The sequence below is a fragment of the Coregonus lavaretus genome, assembly GCF_964263955.1.
Source record: "Coregonus lavaretus genome assembly, chromosome: 3".
In the NCBI taxonomy this organism is placed as follows: Eukaryota; Metazoa; Chordata; class Actinopteri; order Salmoniformes; family Salmonidae; genus Coregonus; species Coregonus lavaretus.
This window is the reverse complement of record NC_139990.1, coordinates 78,352,392-78,377,716: the sequence shown is the minus strand read 5'-3', so window position 1 is coordinate 78,377,716 and position 25,325 is coordinate 78,352,392. Positions and strand designations below refer to the sequence as shown.

Sequence of the window (25,325 nt, the reverse complement as noted above, 5' to 3'; positions counted from 1 at the left end):
CTAAAATCGCCACTGCCTATGATTAACCCTGTTGACTCATCAGTAGGAAAGATTTGTTTTTCTTTCGGTCCATTCAACAACAATAGAGCTATAGGAGCCTTGTTTCAGCAGGATGTTGTAACTATAAACCTTATGTCATGCCTTATTGGAATGGTTTTATTGATAATATCTGTTGGAAAAAAGTTTGGATGTTGCCCCACACATACCTACTTAAAACAACATTTCTTTTAAAATTATTCATAAATATTATTCTACCAATCACTATACGAAGAAGTTTAAGAAAAACATAAATTCAAATTGTACCTTTTGTAATGACCACCCAGAAACGGTGTTGAATCTTTTTTGGCATTGTATTCATGTAAGGAATATGTGGCAAGACATCCATAGATTTATAATTGAACACATTTATTAAGATTTTACACTATTATGGAAAGATTTACTGCTTGGATTCTTTACCTACGATAGAAATAAGTTGAACCAATTTTATGTAATTAATTTCATTATTCTTTTGGCCAAATTTCAATATTCACATATGTAAATTTACAAACAAAACACCACATTTTCTTACCATACAAAAAGAAATTGAACTATATTTTAAGACAATTAAATACTCTACCAACAAAAAATCTGTTAGAAATATAAATGTGTGTATGTCCCTTAAGGTCCTGTGTAATGTGATATTATACCCCCTAGCCCAGCCCCTAGCCCCGCCCCTAGCCCACTGGTCCTTTGTCCCTGTGTAATGTGATATTATACCCCCTAGCCCCGCCCCTAGCACACTGGTCATTTGTCCCTGTGTAATGCGATATTGCACCCCCTAGCCCCGCCCCTAGCCCCGCCCCTAGCCCACTGGTCCTTTGTCCCTGTGTAATGTGATATTGTACCCCCTAGCCCCGCCCCTAGCCCACTGGTCCTTTGTCCCTGTGTATTATGTGATATTATACCCCCTAGCCCCGCCCCTAGCCCCGCCCCTAGCCCACTGGTCCTTTGTCCCTGTGTAATGTGATATTATACTCCCTAGCCCCGCCCCTAGCCCACAGGTCCTTTGTCCCTGTGTAATGTGATATTATAACCCCTAGCCCCGACCCTAGCACCGCCCCTAGCCCACTTGTCCTTTGTCCCTGTGTAATGTGATATTATACCCCCCAGCCCCGCCCCTAGCCCCGCCCCTAGCCCACTGGTCCTTTGTCCCTGTGTAATGTGATATTGTACCCCCTAGCCCCGCCCCTAGCCCACTGGTCCTTTGTCCCTGTGTAATGTGATATTGTCCCCCCTAGCCCCGCCCCTAGCCTACTGGTCCTTTGTCCCTGTGTAATGTGATATTGTACCCCCTAGCCCCGCCCTAGCCCAACTGTCCTTTGTCCTTGTGTAATGTGATATTGTACCCCCTAGCCCCACCCCTAGCCCACTTGTCCTTTGTATATTCTTTATATATACTTGTGTTCCCCCATGTACTTTTTGTATTGATTTGTTGTTAATAATATAAAATAAAAATAAAACATGTATATATATATATATATATATATATATATATATATATATATATATAAATGCAAAGGTGTAACTTTTTCAGACCGGCATTTCTATAGACAACCCCGTCTATATTTCGGGTCCTGAGTCAACGTGGGACAGTGCGTTTGCGTCATGCCGAATTTGTTGTCAAGTTTTTGTGTTTTTAATGTCTGTAGTTCTATTTTTACATATTTTTGCTTTACAAGTTTGGCATATTGGGCAGTAACTGTGACTTCTTATCATGATGCCGGGGGAGAATCATTCTAAAATCGCAAGAATCGCATCGGAAGCAACTACTGGAGCCTGTCAAAACTGCACTGTGCTTCACCAGGTGGGTTGAGAAAGGTTATCGCTACTGTTGTATACTTGCTTCAAACGTGGATAAAAGATAGTTAGCTAATATTTCACCTAACTATACTGACGGACAATCCACCCTCTCTCATTGTAGAACCTAAACGAATATGTGGCAGCTCTCCTGGCTTTGAAACAGAAAAGTATTGACTCAGAGTAAGTAACTAGGTAACGTTATTAGACATGTGTGACGAGATGATACTGTACAGGTCCCTAAAACATAGCTAGCTACACACGTACATACATATATACTCAGGGTGGGAACTAATCAATCAAACATAGCTAGCTAACTACATACATACTCAGGGCGGGGGCTATTCAATCAAACATAGCTAGCTAACTACATACATACCCAGGGCGGGGGCTATTCAATCAAACTCGGTAATCTGGTTTCCTGGAAGTCGAAAACAAACTTGGATTGTCAGAATTCTGATTACAGTTTCATTCCAGTTCTCAATAAACATCAGTGTGGAAACGGTACCAGACACGACATTAAAGCTATATGCCTGTAGGCTACACATCTCACAGAGCAGCAACGGTGTTGTCATTGACCTGGTGGCTGGTTTGACTAAATATGACCCATAGACTCTATCTAGACTCATCTGATGTAGCTAGCTGTGTTTTGGAACCGAAAATGACAATGTAAAACAGATATCTAGCTAGGCCTAACATGCTTAATGTAACAGTTGGAGTGAATGATTAGTATGTTTTAGAAAAAGTAAGCTACTAATGTAATATGTTTAACTTTTTTCAGTCACTTGCTGAGTGAATATCAAGGGAAGTGCGATGATATCCTTTCAATAGTGACTCAAAAGTCCATTCACTCTCTTAAGTTATTAGGTTTCAGTCATTCATGCTCTTCAGCCTCTCTTCAGTCATTAGGTTTCAGTCATTCATGCTCTTCAGCCTCTCTTCAGTTATTAGGTTTCAGTCATTCATGCTCTTCAGCCTCTCTTCAGTTATTAGGTTTCAGTCATTCATGCTCTTCAGCCTCTCTTCAGTCATTAATTATGTTTCAGTGCATCCCTTGGAATGAACAGAACAGCAAACAGTGTTCTGGTTCTGATGACCACTGTTTACTGCTTCACTCGTATAATAATAATAATAATAATAATAATAATATGCCATTTAGCAGACGCTTTTATCCAAAGCGACTTACACTCATGCGTGCATACATTTTTACGTATGGGTGGTCCTGGGGATCGAACCCACTACCCTGGTGTTACAAGTGCCATGCTCTACCAATTGAGCTACAGAGGACACTCGTCTCACTACCATCACAATATAACACAATCATAACAAGCGTCTGTTTTGTTAACTTCACTGGCTACAGCGGGATGAGAGGTTAAAGGTGATTACGTATTGTACTAACCTCATCCGCAGGGTATTGCGCATATAAGCCTGGGATATCAACGATTCAGAGTTGACCTTAGTGGGAGTGACCATTAGAATTCTATGGGAGTGACCTTACTGAGGTAAAGTATTTGTCATCATTACATTTTTGGGAATCACGTGACTGCGAGGCGTGTCTCCAAATGGAGGTAAGACATGTATGGAAGACACGTACAGCGGAAGGGGCAGTGGGAGATGATTGGTTGGTAGATTAAGCCAATGCCTAGGCGCAGGGAGTTTCTATTTGCTACCGAAGGCCAGGTTTGACACATTGGTCGACCAGACTCTTCTTCAGTATTGTATCTGGTGATGGGGTTACAGTCTCTGGTGATGTATTGGTAAGAGAAGGGGATACCTAGTCGGTTACTGAACCCAGAGAGGTGTGGGGGGGCTGCCTTAATCAACATCCACGTCATCGGCACCCGGGAGCAGTTAGTGTTGGGGGTTAACTGCCTTGCTCAAGGGCAGAAAGACAGATTTTTTTTCCCACCTTGCCAGCTCGGGGATTCGAACCAGCGAACTTTCAGATACTGGCCCAACGTGCCTATCCGCAAGGCTACCTGCCACCCCCGTTGCACTGCTATCAGTCTTGTTAGAAGTGGTCATCTAGCTCAGTTGGTAGAGCATGGCGCTTGCAACGCTAGGATAGTGTGTTCGATTCCCGGGACCACCCATACGTAAAATGTATGCACGCATGACTGCCTTGGATAAAACCTTTCAAATACTGACCCAACACCTCTGCTTAATGCATTATTATTATTTGAAGTGTTTTCCTTGACAGTTTGCTTACAGCTTCAGAGATCCCAGAGGTATGAAATATTAGTTCTCTAGTTCCTCTTTACTAAATGTTCTTCTATGGCTTTGAAAGTATTTGACATCTTTTGGAAACATAAATGGTTGGCAACAAAGTTATTCATTATTTCTGTCACACAACATTGTTCCAGGGAGACCAGTAAGCTGCATATACAACTTGATGATCTGCAGTTGAAAGTAGCTTCTCTGGAAAAGCAGCATGCAGAGTACGAAGTCATGCGGGCAGAGCTGGAGGCGAAGCAGGTAAGAGATGGAAAATGCTCCATTCTACTCATCATGACAATGTTGTGTCCTGCAGAGCTCTAACAGAGTTGTGTTTCTGTCCTGTAGAGCTCTAACAGAGTTGAGTTTCTGTCCTGTAGAGCTCTAACAGAGTTGTGTTTCTGTCCTGTAGAGCTCTAACAGAGTTGTGTTTCTGTCCTGTAGAGCTCTAACAGTGTTGAGTTTCTGTCCTGTAGAGCTCTAACAGAGTTGTGTTTCTGTCCTGTAGAGCTCTAACAGAGTTGTGTTTCTGTCCTGTAGAGCTCTAACAGTGTTGAGTTTCTGTCCTGTAGAGCTCTAACAGTGTTGAGTTTCTGTCCTGTAGAGCTCTAACAGTGTTGAGTTTCTGTCCTGTAGAGCTCTAACAGTGTTGTGTTTCTGTCCTGTAGAGCTCTAACAGAGTTGTGTTTCTGTCCTGTAGAGCTCTAACAGTGTTGAGTTTCTGTCCTGTAGAGCTCTAACAGTGTTGAGTTTCTGTCCTGTAGAGCTCTAACAGTGTTGAGTTTCTGTCCTGTAGAGCTCTAACAGAGTTGTGTTTCTGTCCTGCAGAGCTCTAACAGAGTTGTGTTTCTGTCCTGTAGAGCTCTAACAGAGTTGTGTTTCTGTCCTGTAGAGCTCTAACAGAGTTGTGTTTCTGTCCTGTAGAGCTCTAACAGTGTTGTGTTTCTGTCCTGTAGAGCTCTGAGAAGTTGTCCCAGCAGCTTTCCGAGGAGGTGGAGAGGCTGAAGGAGCAGAACAACACCGAGACTTTGTAAGAGCCTCTCTCGTCAACAACATTTACATCATTTTCTTTGGTTCTTGTTACGCTGACTTAAATCTCTCTTCTCTCTCTCTCTCATCCTTAGAAAGAAGAGACTTGAGGACCAGCTAAAAATAGTAGCAGGTATTGTCTCTGGTTATAATTCTACTTTCTGTAAACCCTCAACCACTGATATACCCACATTGTAAGAGTCTACTGTCTGATGTATGTAACTCAGTCTTTCCTGTGGACCTGTTCATTATGAAGCGACAACAGAGAAGCAGAGCCTGGATAATGTCCAGCTGAGGCAGGAGAAGACGGCACTGGAGAAAGACCTGCTGAAAACACAGGTAACAATATTATCTAACGGGCTAATAAATCCTCCTCATTCTAGCAGTTATCCAATGTTGTCTGCATGGTTTCAACCCACTGAACTTAACCATAAGGTGATGACTGATGTGTGTTCATCCTCTCAGATGTCGTTGAAGGCATATCAGAAGGTAGCAGAGGAAGTGCAGCAGTTAAAGGAGGACAACGCCAGGACGTCCGTTCTGTAAGGATTCACCAAGCACTGATACCATCCACCACACGTCCAAACCCTTATTACAAACACTTATTGTTTAAGTCATGGTGTTGGTGTACTCATGTTTCTACCTTCTTATTTCACTAACAGAAAACACAACCTGGAAAAACAACTTGGACTGTTTCAAGGTTGCTATAACAATTATTTTTCTAGTCTGTGTGAACATAATTTGCATGACCTAAAAAAGCTCAATATTCCTATTGTGATCTGTCATACAGCCTGACCTGCCTTATCTTATTGGTGATGTGTGATGTAGTCATACAGCCTGACCTGCCTTATCTTATGGGTGATGTGTCTGGGTTGTTCTTCTGTTTAGATTCTAAACTCAAGCAAGAGCATGACATTACCAGGCTGAAAACAGAGAAGATTCTACTGGAGAATAACCTTGTACATCTTCAGGTTTGCATGTTCTCCCTACTTCCACTCACGCTACAACCAGCAAAGTGTTCTGATAAGCTTGGGTTGTTATTATTAGCAGCTTGTCTTTTTTAATATGAAGGAATATTTAACTTTCTCTGGTCATAGGAGTAACATGAATTGGTGCATGAGGTAGAAATGCAGTGTGATTTGAGTTTCGCCATATGATGGAAGACTGTCCCCTTTTCTCAGGGGAGGGAGGGAGAGAGGAGGGACAGTGAGTCGAGTGAGAGGCAGCCTCACCGCTGCTCCCTCCCTCCCTCCCTCCCCTCAGAATGACCAGATGCAGCCTCACCGCTGCTCCCTCCCTCCCTCCCCTCAGACTGACCAGATGCAGCCTCACCACTGCTCCCTCCCTCCCTCCCCTCAGAATGACCAGATGCAGCCTCACCGCTGCTCCCTCCCTCCCTCCCCTCAGACTGACCAGATGCAGCCTCACCGCTGCTCCCTCCCTCCCTCCCTCCCCTCAGACTGACCAGATGCAGCCTCACCGCTGCTCCCTCCCTCCCTCCCCTCAGACTGACCAGATGCAGCCTCACCGCTGCTCCCTCCCTCCCTCCCTCCCCTCAGACTGACCAGATGCAGCCTCACCGCTGCTCCCTCCCTCCCCTCCCTCAGACTGACCAGATGCAGCCTCACCGCTGCTCCTCCCCTCAGACTGACCATTAGACCATCAGTCAGCCTCACCACTACTCCTCCCTCAGACTGACCATCAGACCATCAGTCAGCCTCACCACTACTCCTCCCTCAGACTGACCATCAGACCATCAGTCAGCCTCACCACTACTCCTCCTCTCAGACTGACCATCAGACCATCAGTCAGCCTCACCACTACTCCTCCTCTGACTGACCATCAGACCATCAGTCAGCCTCACCACTACTCCTCCCCTCAGACAGACCATCAGACCATCAGTCAGCCTCACCACTACTCCTCCCCTCAGACAGACCATCAGACCATCAGTCAGCCTCACCAATACTCCTCCTCTCAGACTGACCATCAGACCATCAGTCAGCCTCACCACTACTCCTCCTCTCAGACTGACCATCAGACCATCAGTCAACCTCACCACTACTCCTCCCCTCAGACAGACCATCAGACCATCAGTCAACCTCACCACTACTCCTCCTCTCAGACTGACCATCAGACCATCAGTCAGCCTCACCACTACTCCTCCCCTCAGACAGACCATCAGACCATCAGTCAACCTCACCACTACTCCTCCTCTCAGACTGACCATCAGACCGTCAGTCAGCCTCACCACTACTCCTCCCCTCAGACTGACCATCAGACTGTCAGTCAGCCTCACCACTACTCCTCCCCTCAGACTGACCATCAGACCGTCAGTCAGCCTCACCACTACTCCTCCCTCAGACTGACCATCAGACCGTCAGTCAGCCTCACCACTACTCCTCCCCTCAGACTGACCATCAGACCGTCAGTCAGCCTCACCACTACTCCTCCTCTCAGACTGACCATCAGACCATCAGTCAACCTCACCACTACTCCTCCCCTCAGACAGACCATCAGACCATCAGTCAACCTCACCACTACTCCTCCTCTCAGACTGACCATCAGACCATCAGTCAGCCTCACCACTACTCCTCCCCTCAGACAGACCATCAGACCATCAGTCAACCTCACCACTACTCCTCCCTCAGACTGACCATCAGACCGTCAGTCAGCCTCACCACTACTCCTCCCCTCAGACTGACCATCAGACCATCAGTCAGCCTCACCACTACTCCTCCCCTCAAACTGACCATCAGACCATCAGTCAGCCTCACCACTACTCCTCCTCTCAGACTGACCATCAGACCATCAGTCAGCCTCACCACTACTCCCTCCCTCTGCTCAGACTGACCATCAGACCATCAGTCAGCCTCACCACTACTCCTCCCTCAGACTGACCATCAGTCAGCCTCACCACTACTCCTCCCTCAGACTGACGATCAGTCAGCCTCACCACTACTCCTCCCCTCAGACTGACCATCAGACCATCAGTCAGCCTCACCACTACTCCTCCTCTGAGACTGACCATTAGACCATCAGTCAGCCTCACCACTACTCCTCCCCTCAGACTGACCATCAGACCATCAGTCCGCCTCACCACTACTCCTCCTCTCAGACTGACGATCAGTCAGCCTCACCACTACTCCTCCTCTCAGACTGACCATCAGACCATCAGTCAGCCTCACCACTACTCCTCCCTCAGACTGACGATCAGTCAGCCTCACCACTACTCCTCCCCTCAGACTGACCATCAGACCATCAGTCAGCCTCACCACTACTCCTCCTCTCAGACTGACCATCAGACCGTCAGTCAGCCTCACCACTACTCCTCCTCTCAGACTGACCATCAGACCATCAGTCAACCTCACCACTACTCCTCCTCTCAGACTGACCATCAGACCATCAGTCAGCCTCACCACTACTCCTCCTCTGACTGACCATCAGACAGTCAGTCAGCCTCACCACTACTCCTCCTCTCAGACTGACCATCAGACCATCAGTCAGCCTCACCACTACTCCTCCTCTCAGACTGACCATCAGACCATCAGTCAGCCTCACCCCTACTCCTCCTCTCAGACTGACCATCAGACCATCAGTCAGCCTCACCACTACTCCTCCCCTCAAGACTGACCATCAGACCATCAGTCAGCCTCACCACTACTCCTCCTCTCAGACCGTCAGTCAGCCTCACCACTCCTCCTCCTCTCAGACTGACCATCAGACCGTCAGTCAACCTCACCACTACTCCTCCTCTCAGACTGACCATCAGACCATCAGTCAGCCTCACCACTACTCCTCCCCTCAGACTGACCATCAGACCATCAGTCAGCCTCACCACTACTCCTCCCCTCAGACTGACCATCAGACCATCAGTCAGCCTCACCACTACTCCTCCCCTCAGACAGACCATCAGTCAACCTCACCACTACTCCTCCTCTCAGACTGACCATCAGACCATCAGTCAGCCTCACCACTACTCCTCCTCTCAGACTGACCATCAGACCATCAGTCAGCCTCACCACTACTCCTCCCCTCAGACAGACCATCAGTCAACCTCACCACTACTCCTCCTCTCAGACAGACCATCAGACCATCAGTCAACCTCACCACTACTCCTCCTCTCAGACTGACCATCAGACCATCAGTCAGCCTCACCACTACTCCTCCCCTCAGACAGACCATCAGACCATCAGTCAACCTCACCACTACTCCTCCTCTCAGACTGACCATCAGACCGTCAGTCAGCCTCACCACTACTCCTCCCCTCAGACTGACCATCAGACTGTCAGTCAGCCTCACCACTACTCCTCCCCTCAGACTGACCATCAGACCGTCAGTCAGCCTCACCACTACTCCTCCCTCAGACTGACCATCAGACCGTCAGTCAGCCTCACCACTACTCCTCCCCTCAGACTGACCATCAGACCATCAGTCAGCCTCACCACTACTCCTCCCCTCAAACTGACCATCAGACCATCAGTCAGCCTCACCACTACTCCTCCTCTCAGACTGACCATCAGACCATCAGTCAGCCTCACCACTACTCCCTCCCTCTGCTCAGACTGACCATCAGACCATCAGTCAGCCTCACCACTACTCCTCCCTCAGACTGACCATCAGTCAGCCTCACCACTACTCCTCCCTCAGACTGACGATCAGTCAGCCTCACCACTACTCCTCCCCTCAGACTGACCATCAGACCATCAGTCAGCCTCACCACTACTCCTCCTCTGAGACTGACCATTAGACCATCAGTCAGCCTCACCACTACTCCTCCCCTCAGACTGACCATCAGACCATCAGTCCGCCTCACCACTACTCCTCCTCTCAGACTGACGATCAGTCAGCCTCACCACTACTCCTCCTCTCAGACTGACCATCAGACCATCAGTCAGCCTCACCACTACTCCTCCCTCAGACTGACGATCAGTCAGCCTCACCACTACTCCTCCCCTCAGACTGACCATCAGACCATCAGTCAGCCTCACCACTACTCCTCCTCTCAGACTGACCATCAGACCGTCAGTCAGCCTCACCACTACTCCTCCTCTCAGACTGACCATCAGACCATCAGTCAACCTCACCACTACTCCTCCTCTCAGACTGACCATCAGACCATCAGTCAGCCTCACCACTACTCCTCCTCTGACTGACCATCAGACAGTCAGTCAGCCTCACCACTACTCCTCCTCTCAGACTGACCATCAGACCATCAGTCAGCCTCACCACTACTCCTCCTCTCAGACTGACCATCAGACCATCAGTCAGCCTCACCACTACTCCTCCTCTCAGACTGACCATCAGACCATCAGTCAGCCTCACCACTACTCCTCCCCTCAAGACTGACCATCAGACCATCAGTCAGCCTCACCACTACTCCTCCTCTCAGACCGTCAGTCAGCCTCACCACTCCTCCTCCTCTCAGACTGACCATCAGACCGTCAGTCAACCTCACCACTACTCCTCCTCTCAGACTGACCATCAGACCATCAGTCAGCCTCACCACTACTCCTCCCCTCAGACTGACCATCAGACCATCAGTCAGCCTCACCACTACTCCTCCCCTCAGACTGACCATCAGACCATCAGTCAGCCTCACCACTACTCCTCCCCTCAGACAGACCATCAGTCAACCTCACCACTACTCCTCCTCTCAGACTGACCATCAGACCATCAGTCAGCCTCACCACTACTCCTCCTCTCAGACTGACCATCAGACCATCAGTCAGCCTCACCACTACTCCTCCCCTCAGACAGACCATCAGTCAGCCTCACCACTACTCCTCCTCTCAGACTGACCATCAGACCATCAGTCAGCCTCACCACTACTCCTCCTCTGACTGACCATCAGACCATCAGTCAGCCTCACCACTACTCCTCCTCTCAGACTGACCATCAGATCAGTAAAATAAAAAGCATATTATTATATTCCGTCAGCTGTTCCTCACAAGTAATACAACACATGATCTACTACCAGTTCTACCAAGTTACCTACACTTTTAAATATGTTTTCTAAATGGTCTGAGAACAACAACATTGGAAGGGCAAGTCAAGCGTAGCCAATATGCAGTTATAATGTATTGGCCCTATAGCCTACTACACAAACCTCATTGCTACAGAACTGTTTTAATTGGTTAATGTTGCATAGGCTTACTTTTTTTAAAGTCATGTTTAACCATAATCTGAGCGGTAGATTTCGGCTTGCATTCTGACTCCGAAAGTGATCTTGACTCAGAAAAGGTTGGTGACCACTGTTGTAGAGTGTTTGAGACTGTCTGGTTGGCTGTAATAACAACTGTAAAGCGTTTGAGACTGTCTGATTGGACCCTCTTTCTATTCCAGGAACGACTAGAGAAACTGGAAACTGAGAAGAATAAAGGTAACACTGCTGTTCATAGCATTATTATTATCATTAATAGTAGTAGTATTATTAGTATTGGTATTATATCACAGCATTTGTTAAGTCCAATCATGTCTCTGTTCAGTATTAAAGAGTACATCAACTCAAGCAACGGCACCTGAAGAAACGAAGGTTGATAAAGGTAGGTTTTTATATAGGTTTTTTAAAGTTGATACCACACACAATTTTGCTCAATGGTTGTATGATTTATTGAACAGATGTACACTACCGGTCAAAAGTTTTAGAACACCTACTCATTCAAGGGTTTTTCTTTAGTTTTACTATTTTCTACATTGTAGAATAATAGTGAAGAAATCAAAACTATGAAATAACACATATGGAATCATGTAGTAACCAAAAAAACAAGTGTTAAACAAATCAAAATATATTTTATATTTGATTCTTCAAATAGCCACCCTTTGCCTTGATGACAGCTTTGCACACTCTTGGCATTCTCTCAACCAGCTTCACCTGGAATGCTTTTCCAACAGTCTTGAAGGACTTCCCATATATGCTGAGTACTTGTTGGCTGCTTTTCCTTCACTCTGCGGTCCAACTCATGCCAAACCATCTCAATTGGGTTGAGGTCGGGGGATTGTGGAGGCCAAGTCATCTGATGCAGCACTCCATCACTCTCCTTCTTGGTCAAATAGCCCTTACACAGCCTGGAGGTGTGTTGGGTCATTGTCCTGTTGAAAAACAAATGAGTCCCACTAAGCCTAAACCAGATGGGATGGCGTATCGCTGCAGAATGCTGTGGCAGCCATGCTGAAAAGAAAAACCGTTGATTGAGTAGGTGTTCTAAAACCTTTGACCTGTAGTGTAGGTGTAGTACTACAGTGTTGATACGACGGTGTGTTTTACAGAGAAGGTCCGGAGGCTGCTGGAGGATCTGTGGGTGTGTGTAGATCCTCCCTCATCACACCTCCCTGGTATGTATTCAGGACGCATTGTGATGATGACATAATGGACCTCCCCTTGTTACAACAGACCAGAACATCATCATATCGCTCTGTCTGTCTCTCCCACAGGCCGTGGACCCAGCAGGATCAGTGACCAGCCAGACCATGGACCCAGCAGGATCAATGACCCGGGCCATGGACCCAGCAGGATCAATGACCCGGGCCATGGACCCAGCAGGATCGGTGACCAGCCAGTTCATGGACCCAGCAGGATCGGTGACCAGCCAGTCCATGGACTCCGCAGGATCAGTGACCAGCCAGACCATGGACCCAGCAGGAACAGTGACCAGCCAGATCATGGACCCAGCAGGATCGGTGACCAGCCAGTCCATGGACCCAGCAGGATCAGTGACCTGCCAGACCATGGACACAGCAGGATCAGTGATCAGCCAGTCCATGGACCCAGCAGGATCGGTGACCAGCCAGTCCATGGACCCAGCAGGATCAGTGACCAGCCAGACCATGGACCCAGCAGGATCAGTGACCAGCCAGACCATGGACCCAGCAGGATCAGTGACCAGCCAGGCCATGGACCCAGCAGGAACAGTGACCAGCCAGGCCATGGACCCAGCAGGAACAGTGACCAGCCGGGCCATGGACCCAGCAGGAACAGTGACTTAGGCCGTAAACATAGAAGAACAGTTGAGGAGATCCTGGACTGGTTCAAGCCGCTGCCCCCTGTACTCTCCCCCATACCCTGCTCCTCAGCTCAGGAGAGGTTGGATGATGTCTTGGAGTTAGGAGCTGGAGAGACCAGATCTCCACTAGAGAACAGAAACCACTCTATCTACATTACAGGACCAGCCAATCAGACAGTAGGACAGCAACCTGAACCAGCCAATCAGATGGCCCTTAGGTTGGCAGGACAACAGCCTGCAGACTCCTCAGCGGAACTAACTCATTCTACTCGTAGAGAAAGCCCTGATCTGGCCACAGGGACCTCAGTAGAGAGAGAGAGGAACAGCGTGGCTGTCTGTGAACAGGAAGACATGCAGGTAGAACCAGCTGCTGAAACCATCCAGTCCCCTTCAGGAGAGAGTCAAAGCTCCTCTGGTGATCTACCTTCCTTTACCAAAGCCACAGAGTATCTCCCAAACTCAGTAGAGCCTCCAGGCAACCTCTCTGTCCATACTGGGACCCTTCAGTCCTCACTCACCCAGACACAAGGAGAAGAAATGGAGGACTCCTCACCAGACATGACAGAGATGGATATTGAGACTGCCCCATGTTATGAGGGCTGTGTCTTGGAGGGTCGGAGCATCAACCATGAGGACTCAGAGAAAGTACAAAGCATTAAAGATCAGTCAGGAGAGGCCAGCGTGTCTGAAACAACCACCACTAAACAGTTGGAACCCAGTCCTCTGGTTGAGTGTTCTGCTGAGACAGTGGCTGGTCCAGATCAACTGACTGAATGGGCTCCTAACACTCAATGTAAAACAACTGATCAGAAAGCAGCTCCTCCAGCATGGCCCCGCAGAGAAGACAAGTTGTTTACAGGCAAGGAATCAGATTCAGACGATGAAGGGGGTTTCTCTTGGAAACAGGTTGGTGATGCAGTAAGAACATGTGTCTCCCCCAGTCATCCTACAGAAGCACTGGTCTCCCCCAGTCATCCTACAGAAGCACTGGTCTCCCCCAGTCATCCTACAGAAGCACTGGTCTCCCCCAGTCATCCTACAGAAGCACTGGTCTCCCCCAGTCATCCTACAGAAGCACTGGTCTCCTCCAGTCATCCTACAGAAGCACTGGTCTCCCCCAGTCATCCTACAGAAGCACTGGTCTCCCCCAGTCATCCTACAGAAGCACTGGTCTCCCCCAGTCATCCTGCAGAAGCACTGGTCTCCCCTAGTCATCCTGCAGAAGCACTGGTCTCCCCCAGTCATCCTGCAGAAGCACTGGTCTCCCCCAGTCATCCTGCAGAAGCACTGGTCTCCCCCAGTCATCCTGCAGAAGCACTGGTCTCCCCCAGTCATCCTGCAGAAGCACTGGTCTCCCCCAGTCATCCTGCAGAAGCACTGGTCTCCCCCAGTCATCCTGCAGAAGCACTGGTCTCCCCCAGTCATCCTGCAGAAGCACTGGTCTCCCCCAGTCATCCTGCAGAAGCACTGGTCTCCCCCAGTCATCCTGCAGAAGCACTGAAGGAGCATAGGTCGGGGCATTCCTCTGGGGCAGAGGAATCATCATTTGAACAGAAGTCTCTGGCACCTCTGCCACAATCTGGTGTCCACATCTCTACTGACAGTTTAATCAACTCTGTAAAGAATGTAGAGAACTGTACTATAACATCTGGACCCCATGAAGATATCCAGGCAACAAAACGCAACGCTCAGAGTAGCAAAGACCATAAAGTATGCAAGAGTTTAGATAGTCCTGTATGTCTTTCCCCTGTTGTGAAGGTGAAGCTCCTGAGATCTGGTACAGAACTGAAGAGGATGAATGTAAAGAAAGATGCTTTAGACCCAGGGTCAGATGTTAGGAATCCACAGTCTCCTACAGAGCTACAGAGTAAGGAGCCTTTGAACAACGGGACGCTGAAAGATGGTGATCGCCCAGTCCATGTTCTACAACACCAGGATATGAACGCTGACAGTAAGAATCCTACAACCACAGACTGCATCTCTGAGTCCCAGCTGACAGATGATGGGTCTGAGTCAGCATCTAAGTCCCAGCTGACAGATGAAGGGTCTGAGAGACCAAGTGGAAATGACCAGACTGAGATGATCAGTACTAGAAGTGGGCGTGTCAGGAAGAGTCTTGTTAGATCAAACACAGTCCAAACCAGCTCAGTGAAAGACGGTGCCGCTCCCGGAGACGGTGCCGCTCCTGGAGACGGTGCCACTCCCAGAGACGGTGCCGCTCCCAGAGAAGGCCAGCAAACGGCTGTCCTTTCATGTAAAGTTATCATTGAAAGACTCAGCCCTGACATGAGAGGAGAAGGGATCAGTACAGCAGCCTTGCCTGTGGGCCGCTCCCCAGAACCTACAGGGAAAGTTCCTATTGGGAAGGTTCGCTTTGAAATGGGTCCTCCACTACCCCCTCTTCTTATGCCTCTCACTGTAACTCCTCCAAGACCGGTAAAACCTTGCAATCCAAGACAGGTGATTGGTAAACTGTCCTTTCCCTCACCAATGGAAGGGCCTGTTTCCCCTGTGGGGTCCCAAACAGCACCTGATGGTCAGATGTTGAGCTCCCCGTCTCTAACTACTCCTCCGCCAGCAACTGAAGCCCCTTCCTCACCACTGCAGTTTGGTTCAGCCACTCCTAAACATGCCGTTCCTGTTCCAGGGAGACTTCCTGCCTTCAGCTCCTCCTCCTCCTCCACTAGTCCCGCCCAGGAGAACTCCATGAGGATTCTAGACAGCATGTATCCAGAACTCTCCGCCCGTGCTCGGACTCTCAGTATTCTCAGAGGAAACCTCTGTATGTCTGCTGCTGAGACGGGGACAACACCCTCCAGCTCTGTCAGTCAGATATCTGGCTTCAAAACCATCAACTCCTCGTCCACGGCTTTCACCAAAACGGAGCAAAGAGGGAAGCGAAGTGGAGTCAGCATGCTTCTACCAAAGAGTGCCAAAAGGCTGAGGCTGGATAACTGCTCCCCCAGCCCTGCTGCAGCAACAGCCAGCCCTGCCGCTAAGGGGATATCCTCCACAGCATCAGCCAGTCCAGACCCAGTACTCAGGAAACCTCAACACGGGAGTACTTCACAGCCTACAGAGAAGGAAAAAGTGGTTGGGAAACCAGCAGTCAAAGCCTCCATATCCCAAGCCTTAGAGAAGATAGCAGCCCAGTGTTTTGACCTGTTGCCTGTCATCAAGAGTCACCTGTTTGTTGGGAATCTGTCTAGGAAGCCTGTGTTACGCGATGAGGAGAAGGAGGTCCTCTCTGAGTTCTCAAACAATCAGGTTAGTCACCTACAGCTTTATCTAGTAGTCTACATAGCATATTTATCTTAGTGTCTTTAAAGAGATGCTTCGGGATTTTGACAATGAGGCAACCCTTTATCTACTTCCCCAGAGTCAGATGAACTCGTGGACACCATTATGTCTCTCCGTGCAGTTTGAAGGAAGTTGCTAACTAGCTCTAGCACAATAGCTAACTAGCGTTAGCGCAATGACTAGAAGTCTATGGTATCTGCTAGCAGATACCATAGACCATAGACTTCCAGTCATTGTGCTAATGCTAGTTAGCATTGGCGCACAAAACTACCTCAAACTTCTTTCATACTGGACGCAGAGACACACAAATTGTATTTACAAGTTCATCTGACTCTGGGGAAAATCATTGCCAAAATCCCCAAGTATCCCTTTAATTTGTAGACCTAAACACCTCTTACATGGTTGTCCTTTGAATCATTGGTACATGGTTGTCCTGTGACTTGTCAGCCTCTGGCAGATGATCTGATGTCAGTGATGCTGACTAAGCTGAAGACTGAGAGGACTGAGCTGAGTGGCTCTCACCTCCAGGCTCTGGTTCGAGTCTACACTGCTCTGTGCCGACAGAGGAGGGATTGGGACAGAGCACATATCCTGGCCTACAGCATCCTTATAGAAGGTAACACATCCTGGCCTACAGCATCCTTATAGAAGGTAACACATCCTGGCCTACAGCATCCTTATAGAAGGTAACACATCCTGGCCTACAGCATCCTTATAGAAGGTAACACATCCTGGCCTACAGCATCCTTATAGAAGGTAACACATCCTGGCCTACAGCATCCTTATAGAAGGTAACACATCCTGGCCTACAGCATCCTTATAGAAGGTAACACATCCTGGCCTACAGCATCCTTATAGAAGGTAACACATCCTGGCCTACAGCATCCTTATAGAAGGTAACACATCCTGGCCTACAGCATCCTTATAGAAGGTAACACATCCTGGCCTACAGCATCCTTATAGAAGGTAACACATCCTGGCCTACAGCATCCTTATAGACAAACATCACTTGACTTCACAGCTTGAGTTGACTGACATCACGTGACTTCACAGCTTGAGTTGACTGACATCACGTGACTTCACAGCTTGAGTTGATTGACATCACGTGACTTTACAGCTTGAGTTGACTGACATCATGTGACTTCACAGCTTGAGTTGACTGACATCACGTGACTTCACAGCTTGAGTTGACTGACATCATGTGACTTCACAGCTTGAGTTGACTGACATCACGTGACTTCACAGCTTGAGGTGACTGACATCACGTGACTTCACAGCTTGAGGTGACTGACATCACGTGACTTCACAGCTTGAGGTGACTGACATCACGTGACTTCACAGCTTGAGGTGACTGACATCACGTGACTTCACAGCTTGAGGTGACTGACATCACGTGACTTCACAGCTTAAGTTGACTGACATCACGTGACTTCACAGCTTGAGTTGACTGACATCACGTGACTTCACAGCTTGAGGTGACTGACATCACATTACTTCACAGCTTGAGTTGACTGACATCACGTGACTTCACAGCTTGAGTTGACTTAGTTTATGTTGTTTTCCTTCGCCACAGATTTCCCTGAGTCAACCAAGCTGGTTCTGTTCATGGTGACGACGTGGCCCAACGTGTTCTCCTGCAGGACTATAGTGTGTCAGGCCATACACACGGTCACCAAGGCCAAAGCACAAGGAGAGGTGCTCCACTGCCTAACTGCTTACCTGGGATGGGAGAAGGTATGGCATCTCTATAATGTTGTTCTGTGGGCATGAATGGGTTATGGCTTTACTGTTGTCTGTTGTTCTCCACTGTTTGATCCATTAACAGAGGGAAGAGTTGTCAGTATTCTGCCACTGAGAAGGCAATGCCTGGCCATTTCCTGTATGTGTATTGTGAAGCTTGCTGGGTTTTGACTTCATGCAATGTCTGTGTCCCCAGAGTCCTCCTAGTGACTTGGATCAGTTGGTTTCCTGCACGTTGATGTCCGTCAGAGCTGCAGCTGAGATGACCTTCCAGAAACACCCCCGACAGGGAGAGGACCTGAACCCTGTTGCCTGGCAACACATCTTCACCCTGGAGCTGCTCTGCTCTCATACACGCTGGAAGTGGACCCATGACAACCTACTGAGGTACCAAACAGGCCTCCTATTGCTTGATGTTGACTGCCACAGCTGGACTGAAATTCATCAGCTAACAAACAATGAAGAAAAAACATTTAGCAAACTCTTAATGTCATTATGACCATCCAGCTAGATATGAATCTAGCTAGTCAGCATGTAAAAACAACCTAAAAATAATTTTGTAAAGCATTGGATGGTTGGATAATAATTTAAGTAGCTAACTCAGCCAGTAGCCCCATTGATTTAAACTGCAGACCCGACCAAATTCACATAGAAATATGAGTTACCGATCTGTCATTCTCATTGAAAGCAAGTCTAAGAAGCAGTAGATCTGTTCTATGTTGCTATTTCTATGCTTCCTGACTTAAGTTTCATTTTTGCGTCTTTTACTTTTGGTTTTGTACACCAGCTTCGAACAGCTGAAAATACAATATTATTGGTTATGGAAAATGTATTTCACAGCGATTTAGATGGTACAATGATTCTCTACACCATGCTTGTTTTGTCACAGAAATTAAGCAAACTTTTTAGAATGTTAGCAACCAGGAAATGGCGGTGCGATTTCTGCATAGTACATCTTTAACATAGGCTTGGATTAGCATGGCTAGCACACTGCAGTGGATATTGAGGCAACATGACAAACTGAACACAGTAGAAACAGTATGTTGGGTAGTGTATGGATAACCATATCAGTCAGTGAATCATGGCCTTAACTGTTTAGTTCTTTATTTATCTGTTTTAAAGTAAAGAGCTGTGGCCCATGATGAACTCCTGGGTGACCCAGCCCAGATCAGGACAGACACCCGTCCAGGATGTCACTGTGACCCAGCCCAGATCAGGACAGACACCCGTCCAGGATGTCACTGTGGCTGCAGTCCTCAGACTCATAGGTGGGTGGTGGTGGTGGTTGTTGTGTATAATTGTTTTATGAAACACTTGATATGATTTGTACTGACCAATGAAGTCTAACCATGAGAACCTCCTCGTAGGGCGCCTTGGGCAGCTTGGAATAAAGGAGAGATGCAGCTCGTCTGTGAAGAACATTGCCAGTGTCATCAACACATTTGCCAGACATGGACAGTCGGAAGGTAATCTACTGTAAAGGTTCTGAAGTGGTCTAAGGCACTGCATTGCAGTGCTAGCTGTGCCTCTAGAGATCCTGGTTCGAATCCAGGCTCTGTCGTAGCCGGCCGCGACCGGGAGACCCATGGGGCGGCGCACAATTGGCCCAGCGTCGTCCAGGGTAGGGGAGGGAATGGCCGGCAGGGATGTAGCTCAGTTGGTAGAGCATGACGTTTGCAACGCCAGGGTTGTGGGTTCGTTTACCACGGGGGGCCAGTATGAAAAATAAAATAAAAAAATAATGTATGCACTCACTAACTGTAAGTCGCTCTGGATAAGAGCATCTGCTAAATGACAAAAAATAAATATATATATATATATATATATATATATCATCGGTAGTTTTACTCAGATGGACTACCATCCCAGTGGCTTTAACCGGCAGAATATCTATTGTCAAGATGAATATACTGCCACGGCTGAATTTGTGCAGTTCAATGCTTCCCTTGTCTCTCCCTTCTGGCTATTGGGATAAAATTCATAGTGCGGTTTCAAAATGCATATGGCAAGGTAAACGATCCCGGGTTAAAATTAATAAACTTACAAAGAGGGAAAGACGTAGGAGGACTATCCGTACCAAACTTTAAATTGTATTTCAAGGCACTAGCATTTTGCCCCATCTTAAATTGGTTTAGACATGATTGGTCTGCCCCCTGGCTGAGTATAGAGAGAAATATGTGACCGACCACCTCGATTCGGTCTTATGTAGCAACATTTGAAATGGTGTTTTTTACGTTGGATAAAAGTAGAGACTCAGAGCTAGAAAATTGAATATCATACACTACAGTTGAGGAACAATGGGGGAAGTAATTTTGCTTTGAAAGTTGATAAACTTGTAACCTCACTTTTGAGAAAATGTTCCTTGAATGTTTTGGTACACCTACTGGAGAGCTCTTCTTTGTCTACACCCATTCAGCATCGTTCATTTACATTTACGTCATTTAGCAGACGCTCTTATCCAGAGCGACTTACAAATTGGTGCATTCACCTTATAGCCAGTGGGATAACCACTTTACAAGATGTATTTTTTTTTATATTTATTTTGGGGGGGTGGGGTAAGGGGGGGTAGAAGGATTACTTTCTCCTATCCCAGGTATTCCTTAAAGAGGTGGGGTTTCAAGTGTCTCCGGAAGGTGGTGAGTGACTCTGCTGTCCTGGCGTCGTGAGGGAGCTTGTTCCACCATTGGGGTGCCAGAGCAGCGAACAGTTTTGACTGGGCTGAGCGGGAACTATGCTTCCGCAGAGGTAGGGGGCCAGCAGGCCAGAGGTGGATGAACGCAATGCCCTCGTTTGGGTGTAGGGACTGATCAGAGCCTGAAGGTACGGAGGTGCCGTTCCCCTCACAGCTCCGTAGGCAAGCACCATGGTCTTGTAGCAGATGCGAGCTTCAACTGGAAGCCAGTGGAGTGTGCGGAGGAGCGGGGTGATGTGAGAGAACTTGGGAAGGTTGAACACCAGACGGGCTGCGGCATTCTGGATGAGTTGTAGGGGTTTAATGGCACAGGCAGGGAGCCCAGCCAACAGCGAGTTGCAGTAATCCAGACGGGAGATGACAAGTGCCTGGATTAGGACCTGTGCCGCTTCCTGTGTAAGGCAGGGTCGTACTCTCTGAATGTTGTAGAGCATGAAACTACAGGATCGGGTCACGCCAAGGCTCTTTGCACTCTGGGAGGAGGACACAACGGAGTTGTCAACCGTGATGGCGAGATCATGGAACGGGCAGTCCTTCCCCGGGAGGAAGAGCAGCTCCGTCTTGCCGAGGTTCAGCTTGAGGTGGTGATCCGTCATCCACACTGATATGTCTGCCAGACATGCAGAGATGCGATTCGCCACCTGGTTATCAGAAGGGGGAAAGGAGAAGATTAGTTGTGTGTCGTCTGCGTAGCAATGATAGGAGAGGCCATGTGAGGATATGACAGAGCCAAGTGACTTGGTGTATAGCGAAAGTCAAGGGGTATGAATACTTTCCGAAAGCACTGTACGCCTAGTTTCCTGAAACGAGTCACATATGGTCTCTCCTATTGGTCACTGATATATCCCTTAAACAATATAATATGGTGTCTCTTATTGGTCACTGATATATCCCTTAAACAATATAATATGGTGTCTCCTATTGGTCACTGATATATCCATTAAACAATATAATATGGTGTCTCCTATTGGTCACTGATATATCCATTAAACAATATAATATGGTGTCTCCTATTGGTCACTGATATATCCCTTAAACAATGGAAACGACTCTTTGGTTCTATTATTGCTCACACAATTTCTATTTCACGCAAAATGTAAAAGCTGTAACTCTAACTCTTCTAATGTTATACCTGTACCTGTATCCATAACCCTTCAAAAAAAAAAAAAAAAAAAGTAATTCTGCTCAGATGAGACTGGACAGATATGTGTGTTTGTATTGGACAGATGGCCAAACAATGAGTCTCTGTGATGTGATGTCATTTCCAGGTGTTCCCTGGGAGGTCCAGCTGGCAGCTGTCTACACAGTCTATGACCTGTCGCCTAGCAACCCCAAGGAGGCCCTGGCTGCGCTGGCGTCATGGCGAGGAGAGACCACCCAGCCCGTCCCCCCCGCTGTCACCAGTTGCATCACACAGATCGCCTCGCTCTGCCGACACATCAAACCCTAGCTCCTAATCCCTAGTCCTTAATCCCACCACACCCCTAACCCCTAGTTCCTTGCCACTTGTACAGATCTGAAAGGATTTTCTAGGTCCAAGAATGTCACCTATTGGCTATCAGAGGGTAAGGTGAAGCAGCTTCCATATTGCTGTTACCTATCCATACCTTTTAGACCCTGTTGTGGACTGAACCCCTCAGTGACTGGTTTTAATGTCCATATTATTTAGCTGTTGGTTAAATCATCATGTTGGTCTCTCTGATTTAAACATCACCTTCTGTTCCCCTTGATGTTTTTGTTTGGTTTTCTGATTCAGTTCTTGGAATATATTTTTCATTTTCGTGTTAAGCACGACCATTGTAAATATGATGTTCAGATCCCATTTTGTGAAAATCAGTGTATACAAGATAAATGTCCTACTTTTGTAAATATTCACTGTTACAGAGCCTATTTCTATTTAATTTTACACATTAAAATCTAAGCAGTAAGCCTCGTTTATAATATGATCCATTTATTGTCTTCATGGAAGGCTGCTCTACTTCTCCCCATTGTCCATCCATCCATTCATTCATCAATGCCACTGCTCTGCCTTGACCTTTAGAAGGTCATTATTACTGACCAGTCAAACTAAATGGGGATAGTGGAAAGAAGCATGTGCTTTCTCCTTCCCATAGTGGTGATAGAAAGCGTAGCCATGGTGATCACACATGGAAAAACCAACAGTCTGAACTATTCTATTACTGGCAATTTACATCAAAAATAGAGATTTCGTTAAAAAAAGCAAACTTGTTATTTTCAGAATCCTTTATTTACCAAGTACCTTTACACATACTCAGAATGTTACTTGGTGATGGTGCTGCCAGTGATTGACAACATACTCAGAATGTTACCTGGTGATGGTGCTGCCAGTGATTGACAACATACACAGAATGTTACCTGGTGATGGTGCTGCTAGTGATCGACAACATACTCAGAATGTTACCTGGTGATGGTGCTGCTAGTGATAGACAACATACTCAGAATGTTACTTGGTGATGGTGCTGCTAGTGATAGACAACATACTCAGAATGTTACCTGGTGATGGTGCTGCTAGTGATATACAACATACTCAGAATGTTACTTGGTGATGGTGCTGCTAGTGATAGACAACATACTCAGAATCTTACTTGGTGATGGTGCTGCTAGTGATAGACAACATACTCAGAATGTTACTTGGTGATGGTGCTGCTAGTGATCGACAACATACTCAGAATGTTACTTGGTGATGGTGCTGCTAGTGATAGACAACATACTCTGAATGTTACTTGGTGATGGTGCTGCTAGTGATCGACAACATACTCAGAATGTTACCTGGTGATGGTGCTGCTAGTGATAGACAACATACTCAGAATGTTACTTGGTGATGGTGCTGCTAGTGATATACAACATACTCAGAATGTTACTAGGTGATGGTGCTGCTAGTGATCGACAACATACTCAGAATGTTACTTGGTGATGGTGCTGCTAGTGATATACAACATACTCAGAATGTTACTTGGTGATGGTGCTGCTAGTAACCGACAACATACTCAGAATGTTACCTGGTGATGGTGCTGCTAGTGATAGACAACATACTTAGAATGTTACTTGGTGATGGTGCTGCTAGTGATATACAACATACTCAGAATGTTACTAGGTGATGGTGCTGCTAGTGATCGACAACATACTCCAGAATGTTACTTGGTGATGGGGATGCTAGTGATAGACAACATACTCAGAATGTTACCTAGTGATGGTGCTGCTAGTGATAGACAACATACTCAGAATGTTACTAGGTGATGGTGCTGCTAGTGATCGACAACATACTCAGAATGTTACTAGGTGATGGTGCTGCTAGTGATAGACAACATACTCAGAATGTTACCTAGTGATGGTGCTGCTAGTGATCGACAACATACTTAGAATGTTACCTGGTGATAGTGATGCTAGTGATAGACAACATACTCAGAATGTTACTTGGTGATGGTGCTGCTAGTGATAGACAACATACTCAGAATGTTACTTGGTGATGGTGCTGCTAGTGATCGACAACATACTCAGAATGTTACTAGGTGATGGTGCTGCTAGTGATCGACAACATACTCAGAATTTTACTAGGTGATGGTGCTGCTAGTGATAGACAACATACTCAGAATGTTACTAGGTGATGGTGCTGCTAGTGATAGACAACATACTCGGAATGTTACTAGGTGATGGTGCTGCTAGTGATCGACAACATACTCAGAATGTTACTTGGTGATGGTGCTTCTAGTGAGTTATTTGTAGGTATGCTGTTGGTCTGCACTGTGTCCTGTTATTTGTAGGTGTGCTGTTGGTCTGCACTGTGTCCTGTTATTTGTAGGTATGCTGTTGGTCTGCACTGTGTCCTGTTATTTGTAGGTGTGCTGTTGGTCTGCACTGTGTCCTGTTATTTGTAGGTATGATGTTGGTCTGCACTGTGTCCTGTTATTTGTAGGTATGCTGTTGGTCTGCACTGTGTCCTGTTATTTGTAGGTATGCTGTTGGTCTGCACTGTGTCCTGTTATTTGTAGGTGTGCTGTTGGTCTGCACTGTGTCCTGTTATTTGTAGGTGTGCTGTTGGTCTGCACTGTGTCCTGTTATTTGTAGGTGTGCTGTTGGTCTGCACTGTGTCCTGTTATTTGTAGGTGTGCTGTTGGTCTGCACTGTGTCCTGTTATTTGTAGGTGTGCTGTTGGTCTGCACTGTGTCCTGTTATTTGTAGGTGTGCTGTTGGTCTGCACTGTGTCCTGTTATTTGTAGGTGTGCTGTTGGTCTGCACTGTGTCCTGTTATTTGTAGGTGTGCTGTTGGTCTGCACTGTGTCCTGTTATGCATTTCTATATTATTTTATTAGAATAATATATATCATTGTCAGGGCTTTTCTGTAGGTGCAAAACCCGTTTCTGTCAATGGCACAACATGTCTAATTAGCTTCAGCTTTTGGGTTTGGGGTTGTCATTCAAAAACGTATCTTGTCCCCACTGATAATTTATTTTCTGCTTCTCAAAAAGGCCTTGTGAAATATCATGGCCAGAGT

At 47.1% G+C, this 25,325-nt stretch overlaps 1 protein-coding gene across 1 annotated transcript; it reads left to right on the top strand.

The window, feature by feature from the left end:
* The first annotated feature begins 1,631 nt into the window (after nt 1-1,631).
* ice1 (KIAA0947-like (H. sapiens)) lies at nt 1,632-22,867 on the top strand. Its single transcript, XM_084157787.1, has 21 exons — nt 1,632-1,843; nt 1,961-2,019; nt 2,618-2,653; nt 4,047-4,064; nt 4,200-4,311; nt 5,007-5,080; nt 5,175-5,212; nt 5,336-5,418; nt 5,545-5,621; nt 5,742-5,779; nt 5,968-6,050; nt 11,422-11,458; nt 11,565-11,621; nt 12,346-12,411; nt 12,511-16,346; nt 16,827-16,995; nt 17,953-18,113; nt 18,316-18,506; nt 19,242-19,387; nt 19,487-19,585; nt 22,080-22,867. The coding sequence occupies exons 1-21, from the start codon at nt 1,754-1,756 to the stop codon at nt 22,259-22,261; spliced, it is 5,652 nt and encodes a 1,883-aa protein (XP_084013913.1). The 5' UTR covers nt 1,632-1,753; the 3' UTR covers nt 22,262-22,867.
* The last annotated feature ends 2,458 nt before the right edge of the window (nt 22,868-25,325 follow it).

Bases quoted from the DNA above. Each gene is read 5' to 3' on its own strand.
- ice1 (XM_084157787.1), top strand. From the start codon at position 1,754: ATGATGCCGGGGGAGAATCATTCTAAAATCGCAAGAATCGCATCGGAA. The intron at 16,347-16,826 runs GTTAGTCACCTA...GTGACTTGTCAG, and splicing joins CTGAGTTCTCAAACAATCAG to CCTCTGGCAGATGATCTGAT. The intron at 19,388-19,486 runs GTGGGTGGTGGT...ACCTCCTCGTAG, and splicing joins TGCAGTCCTCAGACTCATAG to GGCGCCTTGGGCAGCTTGGA.